This window comes from Lynx rufus, unplaced genomic scaffold (genome assembly GCF_022079265.1).
Source record: "Lynx rufus isolate CCGP_SWC_20201006 ecotype Redwood Valley unplaced genomic scaffold, mLynRuf1.p SCAF_17, whole genome shotgun sequence".
Taxonomy (NCBI): Eukaryota; Metazoa; Chordata; class Mammalia; order Carnivora; family Felidae; genus Lynx; species Lynx rufus.
Window position 1 is genome coordinate 25,561,751 of NW_025814831.1, and position 12,510 is coordinate 25,574,260.

Below are 12,510 nucleotides of genomic sequence, written 5' to 3' on the forward strand. Positions count from 1 at the left end.
AAACCACTGGTTTGTAAACAAACAAGAAATTCTTTCTAGTCTGTCTTCAACTAGATCAAACCAGGTAGAAAGTGTATGCACTTGACACAGATTCGATGAAAACTGCCCCACAGTAAACATGTCACTCTTTCCATTCAAAGAGAGGAGGCATTTCCAGTGCCTACTGCCCATTGCAGTCCAAGTCATATCTGATACACCACCAGTTAAAGCGTTAAACAGGTATTACTAAACTCACATTCCTGGGAACCTACATCCATCCATCACGTGTGTTAGCACATGAACGCAGACACCAGGGCATGCATACAAAACATGAAAGCGCACATATATACACACAGAATGTGCTTTATTAATGCAATATTTATTGAGCAACTGCTGTCTGTCACACTCCAGTGGTTTAGCACCAAGCCTGTACATGCAGTAATTAACAAAGGGAAACAGTGTTTTCCCTTGGTTTCATGTCTTAGAGTTCTCAAAGAGAGCGCCTCCTTATATACACTCCTGCAACAAGAATCAGGAAACTCAACTGAGTTATTGCAACTTGCATTAAGGACGTGAAAGCCAAAGGGAGCCAAGAGACACATTAAAATGTAGCCACTGGTTATATATTCTACATGGGGGAAAAACAGCCCCAATCTGCATTAACACAAGGCTGAACACTCAACATCAGGAAGAGCAAACAGCAAAGTTTTCTACAGCAACTAAAACCCAACCATCTGCCCACATGCCAATTCTCACATGACCATGTGATGTGGTCATGCCCACTTCCCAGAACATGTGTGTAGTCCAGAGAACCTGGATGGACAATGAGACCCCGGAGTAGAAGCTGATGACTCTGGATACATTTCAAGTTTAGGGTCAAAATGGCATCTGTGGGCTTTTGCTCTTAAAAGTAAACTATTTTAAATCAGAAAATTATGAGATGAGTTCTCCATTCTTTGCTGCAGTGTCAGTAAAATGACCACCAGTGAGGAGGTGGCTGAGCGCCAGGCTAGCCTCGTCCCCTTTAGGTTGCAGGATGGAATTTGCTTGGCAGGTTTACAGTCTATGCCAATGTGAGAGGAACATGTTCTAGCCCTGCCTAATCCCTCTCCCTAAGAGACTTTTGCCCAACAGGGCCAAAAACATGGGAAACCCAGGGCAACCTGGCAGAATAGAAGCATTTTTGGATCGGGCATTTGTTTCCAAGGCCGGTTTCCAGAAGTAGCTACTTGATACTGCTTCATTTTATGATCTTCTTTTCTAAAAACCATTCTGTTAGGCTTTTTAACAAAACCTTGATGTCTATTGGGGTGTCTGACCCTGGATGCCAGGATGGGCTTGTTAAGCTAGACCAATCCAATTCCACTTTATGCTACTCCATAGCATTCTAGAACATCTATCTTATTGCTGAGCCATTAGAGATTTCCAGGGGGCTCCCAGGAAAAGCAGAGATGCTGCAAAGCCAGCGGGGTGTGGAGGAAGATGGGACATCTTAGGGGGGTGAAATGAGGCACAGACAATAGAGCCAGAGATGGGGCCAACCATGAATCTTCCAGAGTGCAAGAGCCCTAGGAACAAAATGACTAGAGCATGAATCACCTGCTTACCTCAGAGTCTGTTCCCACATCAGTCCCTCCCACGTTGTTTAAGATTAATCTCAAGCAGTTAATTCTAAATAACTCTGTGATGTGCGGGCCGCTAGTGCCATATTAGAGAATCCCGTATGAATTTTACTTGACACAAGAGTTAATTCTTGCAGAGCAGCATCCAGAAATGTTATGACCCACCCATCCCCTCACCCACAAGGCCCATTGCAAAGGTCAGACTGCTTTAATCAGAATGGGGACCAGTGAGGACGTGGCTAGAGGCCGACCGCAGCCTGATGTAGGAAGAGCTAGCTCCCTGACCCTCAGGAGTGACCACAGAGAGATACATTAGGCTGCCCTGAAAGGCACTGAGCCCCCATCCACCACTGCATTTGACTAGGGGTATTTTGGAGAGGAGGAAATATGTCTTACACAGTGGAGAAGAGGGTGGAAAATGGGTAGTTAGACCCAAAGATCCTTAAAGTCCCCTCCAAAGTTATCATCCCATGTAAAGAATCAGCACCAGGGTCCCCCCAAATTTCAGTGTGCCTCCTCAAATCTGAGAAGGGGCTCACAGCACATCTCCTGAGCCTAAACTCCAGCCTTGCCTCTCCTGATCTAGGTGGAGCAAGTATTATAGGGGAAGATTAGTCTTTTAGGAATCCCACAGGTGAGAGGCTTACCATCCTTTAAGCTCACCCTTCCCGCTTCCTTTAGCAGTCCAAGCTAGCCATGCAAGAGACAGGACCCCTTCCGGAAAGGAAAGAAGCCTGAGAGAATGAGGAGGAAGGAAGAAATCATGAGAATGTGGCAAGTTCCCAGCCTTGCCAGCCCTGTTCCCACTGTTTGGATCGCACACGTGTGATTTCAGCCTGGCTGGTCCCTCCTCACAAGAGGGGTATTGTTTTTATTTTAAAGCAACTTATTAACTAAAAAGCTCAACACTCTCTTGCTGCACTTTGTCTATTCTCCTGGGGCTGCAGGTAACACATTCCCAATAATACCTGGAGAAGAGGGTATGGGATTGCCTGGAACACTCTGCCTGAGACAGCAAAGACACCAACCCAAGTGTTGCCAACAACCACGGGACTATTGAGATTCTGTCTTCTAAGAACTTTGCACCTGCAAATAGAACCACTTCAGGAGAACTAAACCAGCAGTCAAGAGGCAAAAATATCAGAAGATCAGACGTAGAGAGTCTCGTGGAGAAACTTGACAGAAAAGCTCCTCAGAGTCATCTTAGGTGCAAAGATACTTAAATAAGAGCCTCAGTTAAACCCAAAGGATCCTAAGTGCATGTCACAGCTTAAACCAAGAGCCTCATGTTGCCTCCAGCTCAGGTCCCTGCCTTTCTTTCATCTCCATCCTCTTCAGGCCCTTGTGTACCCTCACAGAGTACAGTGTTTTTCCCCCCAAAGAGCTGAAACATTAGCCGTTTGTAGGACCACGTGTGAAGTAAGTTTTAACACAGAGCAGAGCTGGCCAGTTTGGCCAGATGACTGTGAGATCAATTTGTTTTTAAAAGCTTGCTAGTATTGGTTCCTGAATTAAAAAAAATTTTTTTTAATTGGAAAATGCATTATTTAGGAACATTGTGGACAGCAGTGGAGGTCTGAGAGCAGATATAGATGATGACACATTTAAAGAGGGCCCCGTATTGCTTTCAAATAGGTTACCCAAAGACATCAATTTCTGGAGAACAATGGCAGTAATGACAACCCACTGGCACTGTCAGTTCCCAAATAGATCACGGAGACAGGCCTGCCGAGCCACGCTTTGTCCCTCTCCTCTGTCAGCCACAGCCTGTCACCTGTAACACAGCCCCCCAGTGAGCCGCAGCGAACCAAACATCCCAACTATAGCTGGGAAAACCTCAGGAGGAGGATGCGGGTGCCCCCTCTTTTTAAACACCAGCACTTTCCTCTGCATCAACAATAAACATTTCTAGACATGGCCTCTCTCTGCCCACTGGATATCCTAGATGCCTCCCCATATAACATTCCTAGATGCCCCTCATCCTCCACACTCCCCCTCCAAGGCTCTTCCTGCCCTGCCGATTATGAAGTGAAGGAAAGTGTGTCTGTGATGAAGGGTCATAGGCCACTGGGGAATCACATGTACACCCAGAGCAACATTGCTGCCACTGGGCAGCAACAAGTCTTAACAGAGGCGGATCCACAGAGGTGGAGCTAGAAGCTGATGATACCAGGGATTCCTTAAGAAAAAAAAAAAATCACAAATACAGCATTAAGTATGGCACCTTGAAAGGGACCATGCAAGTGAGGATATATGAAAGGTTTTGTTTCCTGGTTAAATCCGCCTCTGTATTGATCCCCCTCCCCCACACACAAAGGGAAAGAGAAGCACAAACACAGAGAAAGAGAGTTTGGTTTTGTTAGCTGTGAAGACAGTCAGAAGGCAGCAGGAAAGCAAGAAGGAGTCTGACAGAATAATCCAGGAGCTCCGTCTTTTACCGCCAACCCTGGGTGTGGTGCTGGGCAATTCCTGGTACTTGGGAAACCAAAGGTTAAGTCTGAAGAGGTCATGCTGTCCAGCGATGCTCCAGCGTGGTGTAGTTGTGCTCCAAATGCCTCATGACCCATGGGTCCAATCCCCAGTCACTTCACTTCAAACCAGGGTCTTGAGGGTGGGAATTGAATACTCAGACACATTCATTTCATCCTCTCTCATTCTCTCATATTCTCGCTTTCTGTCTGTCTGGGAGGAGTAAGGCTCCTTGGGACTGGCCGAGCTGATAACCTCCTACACCAGGAGTTTGACATTTTGCTTATCACCAGCATCCAGGGAGGCAACGCTCCATTTCACAATGGAGACACAGGCCATTTGTGTTAATGAAGGGAGCCTAGGAGCAGAAATAAAATGCCACGTTGGGAATCTGGGTTTTTAGGTCCCAGAGACACCCGCCAAACAGGCAGCATCCAAACTTGCCCTCATACCCACAAGTTCACTGGAGCCTCATGTCTGGGTCTCCTCACTTTTCAGTGGGATGGTAAAGCCTGTCCTACCTGCCTCATTGTATTGCTATGGGGGCCAGAACACCACAGGTTTGCAAAGAGTTCCAAATATGGTCCAACAGGCACAACCATTATCACTGGCTCTCAGGCAGGGGCAAAATGGCAATGAAACTGAATTCCCCTCCTTTTGTTTCTACCATTTCTCAAACTGGGATGCAGGAAAATGGCAGAGGTGGGGGTCCTCAAAGGGGAGCATCAAACCTTCTACAAGACCAAATTGACACACAGTTCATTCTTACAAGCACCAGGAAGACCAACAGCCCAGAGTCAGGACTTGTTCTTTCCCAGAGACTATGTTGATAATTCCGTACATTTCATCTGCTTTCATGCTCTCAACAACTCCCCGACGTACAATTTCTTATCCTGATTCACTGCAAGGCAGGATGGTACAGTGGTTAAGTGTGGTCTGTGAAGCCAGTCCGCCTAGATACAAACCTCAGCTTTGCCTCTTATTAGCTGTGTGACCTTGGACAGATTATTGAACCTCTCGTCCCTTAACTTCCTTGTCTACAAAATGAGAACGATAGTGTGTTGAGTGGCTGTGAGGGTTATAAAAGTTAACTCATGCACAGCAGTCAATATAGTGTAGACACTCCTTGAATGTTAGCTGCTATTAATTATTACGATTATTGATGAGCATACTGAATCTTCTAAAACTTTCTCCAAAGACACACAACTTATAACTGGACAAGCCCAGATTTAAGTCCAATCTTTTTCATTCCAGAAGCCATGCTCTTAAGACTACACTAAACCTTCTTCAAGTTCCAAATGTCTCTGCTCCTCACTTTCCTCATCTGTAAAGTGAGGCTAGTTAATGATATCAACCACATAGGAGTGCCATGAGGATTCGATGAGACAATGCGCATAAAGCACCTAGGCTGTCAGGCACATGATGGCATTCGATAATAGTAATACTGACATCATTATTATTTTTATCCAAGGAAGGGTTCCTGACCCTCACAGCCCTGCCCTGAAGCCTCTCGTTCAAGTTCCACCTCTGGGCCTTGTTGCACAGGACACCCACTGCAGGGAGAGTATGTTGGCCCCATCCCCCAAGCATACACCCTATCTCTTCTGTCCCGCAAAGAGGGCAGAGGACCCAGCTGATGGGCAGCTGCCCTAGGAACTGGAAACCATCTTTCCCTGACAGCCTGCAAAGGAAGATAGGGGCCACGAAGATAATTAGCCCCTGGTGCTGGGCCTGTGGTGTCTCATTACCAAATGCAAATGCAAGCTCACGTGCCACTCCAAGGCTCTTGGCAAAATGCCTGGGTAACCCTCAACCCCACTGAATTCGGACGAAGCGTTTACCCCGTGTCCACCCCCTTTGTAGCCTGCAGCTGGTGTATGGATTCTGCGAAGGGAGAAAGAAGACTGTTCTCACCCCCCTGAAGGGGGAACAAGGAAAAACACTCTTATTTCTTTAAAGGAGGCAGAGATGCTACTGTGGGGTGGGGGTGGGGGGGGTATAAAAAAATTGCTCTTCCCTCGGCAGTTAAAAGAGGGATAATTGGTGCAAGTGGCAGGCGGCTGTTCTGCCATTTAGCATACAGCATACCCAGGAAATCTCACTTGGTAATCAGAAGGAGAGGAGGAAAAAGGAGCAATCAGACCCCTATTCAGGCTCCGTTTAGCGACAGCCCCTGCTGGCTGGCTGGGCTGGTCCCACCTAACGCCTGAATGCTGGGTGGGAATCAAGTCTCAGAAGCCGCAGTTCTCCTTTGTGCATGTTGTAAGCCCTTGCTTCTGTGCCACAGTCTCCATACTGGGGAGAAGGATTCTGAAGAGATAGTCTTTACTGATTGCTCACCACTCCCCTGCAGCTCCCACCCCCACCCCTATCCCCAAGCCATGCAGGGTTGACATGGTTTAGGAACAACACTGCCATGTTACAATTCCAGCAGGATGTGCACTGGGGATGGGGAGGGAGATGTTTGTGTTTTTACACAAATGCCCAGAAATGGAGGATCAGCTGGGGCAATCACTAGAACCTTAACTTCAGCATTGGAAGCCTTTGGCCCTTGGTAAACGCTTAGGGGAAATCAGTCTCTTGGTACACCATTCCATCCCAGTTCTGGCTTGGATAAATGGGGGAAGAGTCACAAAACCCTCAGTAAAAAGAAAAGTAATTACAATTCACTTTCAGGAAGGCATACCAAGGCCACACAGTGGTGTTGAGCCATCAATCCAACCAACCTGCAGCTGCAGACAGCTGGAGGGATGGGAAAGGGAGGCCAGTAGGTACCACTCAACGGTGTGCTTGTAATAAGGCTCGGGCCCCTTCCACCAACACCCACCGCTGTACCTCACTGTCGGATCACACCACCTGAGAAGTTAAGAGCTAAGACTCAAGACTGCAGCTTCTGGTTTGGGCACCTGCCCAAGTCAGCAGGAAGAGATAGACAATGAACATGTTTTCCCCCAACTGAATAGGACCTCATGACTCTTCACTGAATTAACCTAAAAGTGGGGACACACAAGTGGTATGTGATATAGGTAGGCCCATTTAATGAGACTTGGGAGGATAAATCAACATGTGATGCCTTCTCCATCTTTCCCTGGCCCTACCCCACCTGCAACAGGCTGACTTCATACTCAAGGAGCTCCTCAGTAAGACTATTACTGAAATGTACACACCTTGGGAGCAAATCAATTCTTCATGACCATAAGGTTGTTAAGAAATTCAATACATGCATATTCATAACTAAGAATGGTTTAAAAATAAAGTATCAATTTCAACTCATTTCAAGATAATAATAAACTCTCAATGACCCATGAGGGGACAGCTCTTTTGGGGGAGCTCAGGATACCTCTTCATTGCCCAGTGAGCTCCAGGATACTGGTAACAGGAGACTGGGCTAGATCAAAACCAGTGAATATGCTGTGCCATAGCTCGACTATATTCCAAAATAGATATGTTTAATTTTAAAATCATTTTGAACTACCTGCACTTCTTCTGTCCTCTAAGACCCTTACTAAAAAGGCAAGATTACACAAACAAGTCCAAAGTTGAGCACCGGAACATTTTGTTTACAAACATAACACCTGGAAGTAAAAATCTGGGACCTTTTCTCCACCATGTGCCAGAATGTTCAACGTGACCATTAATTAAGTTAGGAGCCTAGGAATGAATTTTTTCTCAAGTAGGATGTGTGGAGTTCAGTCTGCAGCCAGAGAAAATAACGTTTCACCACATGAAAGAAGATAGTGAGTCCAGGACCTCCAACCCCTAGGCCCAACTTTTCCACAGCAACCATCTCCAGTATCTTCTAGGTTCTTCCTAGAGAAGACACCCAATGGGGGATCAGAAGAGCCCAAAGCACATAGGGGAGATAGGCCCATCTGTGCATTCTTCCCGGGGTGCAGCACAGAGATATTCTGGAGCCATCAAGGCATGGAAAGCCAGACAGGCCAAGCAAACATCAATGCCGCCAGCATGCTAGAAGCTAATGGACCACAGAGAGCGCCTCTGACAGGCCCCGACCACATCCATCTGAAGCTGCAGGAGACCTCCCAGCTCTTCCTGTTCTTGAACTGCTAAAGCATGAAGTAAAAAATGGATCTTCCAAACTGGGTGCAAGCCCTCAAACAATCAAATGTCAAGGCCTATCCTACAAATCGGGACAATCAGATAGATGCCTGGCACACAGGACCAACAGCTGGGAATAAGTATGCTGGTTTCCGGTCTATGACGTATACAACTGAAAGGAGGCAGAGTAGGGAGTGGATGCATCCTCACAGCCAACCTCACCACATCATCTGTAGACAAATGGGTAGGCATTTGTTTAGACTATTCATCTTCTTTTAGGTACATCTGCTTAAATTTGTCCCCCTTAATATTTTACAGGTGAGCTTTTCCTGCTTACTAGCTAAAAATTAACTATGTGTACAGAGAACGGGTATTTTCTAAAAGCCTGTAATGTATTTTTTGTGACTGATTAGACATGATGACAATTACCAGGATCAACAGACTCCAAGTTATCAACAGTCAATTCTGATACCTCTCCCAACACCCACCCTCACCTCAACCTTTGCACTGCTCTGTTCCAAGCCAGCCAACTGTTACTGTTACGACAGAGTTCATTTACTCTATTTACGTATCAGGAGAATAAATGAGCTGTGCTCTGTGTTTGCCTTCTTCAGATAGAGGTATCAATCCACAGCCACTAGACGATCTGAACCCTGCAGAAAGAACTATTATTAAAATATGCATGTTGTATTTAGCTATTAAAAAATTGACTGCCTACAATCTGCTCTAAAGAAATGCTACTGGAGACCTGAAACACACACACACACACACACACACACACACACACACACACACATACACACACACATACACACACACCCCAAAAGAGAGAGAAAAGACAAATCATATACATATACAGTATGGAAATTCTTCCTGCAGAAAAGTGCTGATCCAGACCTGCCCAGAGGAAATGAGTTCTTTTTAAACACAAAGAATGCAATCAGGGATAATCAGCAAGTTAACAACACACTTGCAAACACCCTAGTCCCTAGAAAGGAAGAATGCCAGCTTTCAATGCAAGTTCTGAGAACAGAGCAGACCCTTTGGGCGAACAAGACGTCAGCGTCTTCAGGCAGAACTTTCTCCAAAGCGAAGAAGCTTTGGAACGGAGTCAGCTCCAGAAGGCACCTGCTTATAAGAAGTGCTTCAATAACCACATTCCCAAAGTGGCTTTGTGGGCTGGGGTGGCCTCGGGTCCTCTTCCCCATCCACTTTTCCAATGGGCTCCGTGGGGAAAAAAAGAAGCCAATAAAAAGTGGCATGCATGTCTTGAATCTCCCTCTCCCGCAGCCCCGCCACAGGAGGGAAGATGTGATGCCCAGCCCAGCAGAGGAAAGAAGCAGCAGAGACCTGGGAAGGGCTCCCACAATAGCCCCTACATGACCTACAAAGGGGTCTCCAACAAGATCCTCGAAGTGTCCTACTCTCCAGCATCCACCACCTATGAAATAAACTTTGCTTTGATTTAAAAAAAAAAAACATTTTTAATAGGAGTGGCTAAAATTCATATGAATTACAACCTGCTTTAGGGGTTGGGCTATTATGGGATGGCTTGAGGAACACCTACAGACACTATTTTTAATTACAAATCCCAAGGCAGGGGCCTCACCAAAATGAAAAAATCCTGGAAGTCAGTGCTGGGACACTCACCTAGCCCCACCTACCTGACCTCCCTTGACCTGTTGGTTCTCAATCTTGGCTGCACAATAGAATCATCTGGGGAGCTTTAAAAATACACATTGGATCCCACCCCCTACAAAATTCTGATTGAATTAGCCCATAGGGTGGCCTGAGAGTTTTTAAACCACCCTGCAAGTGATCCTAATACGCGAAGCCAAGGTTGAGAACCACTGTTCTGCCCTATACCATCCCACCACCTTCCTGGAGAGACCAGAATGGGATGGCAAAACATTTCTAGAAGAATCCAGGGCTTGATTCAAAGAGGAGAAAATCAAACTTCTTTGCCTCCTCCTCATTCCAGCCTCTCAACATGCATACCCCTGTGGTCAGTTCTCACATTCTTTGTCACTTCAGTGCTTCCTCCTGCTCAAAGCCAGGCCTTCAATGAGTCCTGGAGTCCATGAATCTGGATTTTAGGTACTTGTCAAAGTAGAGTCTGGGCCACTTCTCTCGGATCTAATCCCATACAGTCAGAATTTGGTGAATAAGGTGAGGGCAATCTAAGTCCTCAGGCATGAGCCTCACCTTCCCTCTCCCTGGGAAGCTGTGGTTGAACTTGAGAGGCTCATCAAGGCTATACTGAGTATTGCCAGCCCCCTTGGGGGTTTGGCTAGACAAGGCTCCTGTCAGTCTCTGTGCCTTCCTGACCATTCTCAGTACATGGAGAGGAGGAAGAGGACAGGAAAGAGGAACCTCATATGAAAAATCCTGCCGCTAGAATGAGGAGGTGAGTAGTCCCATCCCCAGCTGCCTCCTCCACCCTCCAGGCACCTCCCCAAAGACTGTGGGATGAGAAGCAAATGGAAGGGCTGGGATGATAGCGGGCCAAGAATGGACCTGCAATCCATCCACCCTCATCCTCCCTGGCATGGGCACTCTTTTTCCTGGGGACTAAGGAGGAAGTGATGAGGAGTGTCCCACCCATCCCAAGGGCCCAACTCTCAAGGGATCAGGAGGGACAGAGATAGCCACACTGCCCATTTCTATCAGATTCTTGCTCTGTGCTAACCCTGCTGTCTGCAGTGGAAGCAGCTGATCTGGGGCACACATCCTTCAGTCTGCTCCATCTAGCCCTTTGAGTACAGCCAAACATCTGAGTAAGAAGCCCATGGTTGAGTAGCCAGGATTCTCTCCTTGCCAAGATCTGATGGGTTTTCCATTGACAGCAATCGAAGGATTTCCACCACCTCCTCAGGGAAAGGGACCCAATTATCCAACATGTAGCTAAAGATGCCCTTCAACGATAATGGTGGTTTCTATCCATGGTCTTGGCCTCACCCAATGCAGTGGGTGGGTCTCTAGTAAGAGAGGACTAGGGAAGAAGGTCTTACCTTCTGAGCAGAGCTTGCCACCATAGCCAGTGGTGGAACAGTCACAGGTGGGGTGGCCATCCAGGAGAAAGCAGATCCCACCATTTTCACAGGGACGCTCACCACAGGGTCCCTCAGCATCCAACTGGACACCTTGGCTCCCCAGAAGCCGAGGCTCTGAGTTGCCATATTTGAGATCCAGGATTAATCCTCTGAAGCCGGGCATGGCCTGTACTCCATCAAGGGTCAGGGCAGAAGGTCGTATGTCCGCGGGGACTCCACCAAGGAACAAGTCACTGACCACATCCATGTAGGGCCGCTGGGGCTGCAGCTCGCCCGCCTGGCCCTCACCGTCAAGCACCAGCACCGTGCGCAGGCGGTCCCGGCTCACCATGAGGAAGTGCCAGCTGCTGTCATTCACCTGCTTGTTGGACAGCACAGCGGTCTCCGCACAGTCCATGCTGAAGCGGAGCTGTACGCGGCCATCTGCCAGGGAAAGGCAGAGGAAGTCACAGACGCCGCCATCGTCCAGGTAAAGGAGCAGCCCCGTGGAGACATTGGTCTTGAACTGGAAGCTCAGGTCACTGCGCGTGCTGGCATCCCAGCGGAGGTAACGGGCCCACTGGTTGGGGAGGCCCATGAACTCGAGGCCCAGGCAGAGCCCCAGCAGTGACCCCAGCAGGACACTCACCTTCAGGGTGAAGAAAACCGAGTGCGCAGTGAAGCTCATTGTGGCTGCCAGGACTGAGGCCAGAGGAGCAGACTGGCAAGGAACAGCCCTGAGGGGAACAATCCCCCTTGGCAGCGGGAAGGGAGAGAGGAAGAGGAGATGGGTGGGGGGGTACAGAGAGCACACAAAAGGAAGGAGGCACACGCACAAATATCCAGAGGGTGAGGAAGAAGGAAAGTGAACAAGACGGCCCCAGATGGGTGCACGAGCAAGAAATCCAATAAAGAAGCAGGGGGGGAAAGACCGAGCAGCAGAAGAGGAGGAAAGTCAAGTGGGAAAATGTGGGATTAGAGTGAGGAGCAAAGTGTCTTTCTCCAAGAAAAGATCTCAGCTATCCATGTGGATCCGGAGGCCTTGATTCAAGGAGAAGAAGGTCCACAGCAGGAGGAAGCCTTCAGCACTGCACTCCTCCCAAAGGACCCCCAAACGCCCCAGCCGGGGAGGCCGGGGAGAGGGCTGGGCTGGGGGTGCCGTGATGGAGGAGGCGTGAGCAGTGAGGTGAGCCAGGTGAAAGGCAAAAACAGGCCAAGGACCAGTCCTGAAGTTTTACCTCCTAGCAGCGGGGGGCTGCAGGGAGCAGGGCAGCCCAAAGCTGAGTGCTCAGGCAGAGCAGGGCCCAGGGCAGAGCGGGAGCAGGTTCAGACTTCATGGTGCGGACCAG

At 48.2% G+C, this 12,510-nt stretch overlaps 1 protein-coding gene across 4 annotated transcripts in view; it reads right to left on the bottom strand.

Moving 5' to 3' along the window:
* NRXN3 (neurexin 3) overlaps window positions 1–11,849 on the bottom strand; it is a 1,502,570-nt gene extending 1,490,721 nt beyond the window's left edge. For all 4 annotated transcript variants that reach the window (XM_047079783.1, XM_047079782.1, XM_047079785.1 and 1 more), the window contains exon 1: window positions 11,141–11,849. In XM_047079783.1, coding sequence (XP_046935739.1) covers window positions 11,141–11,849 — 709 coding nt within the window. The remainder of the gene's footprint in view (window positions 1–11,140) is intronic.
* Between the last annotated feature and the right edge of the window lie 661 nt (window positions 11,850–12,510).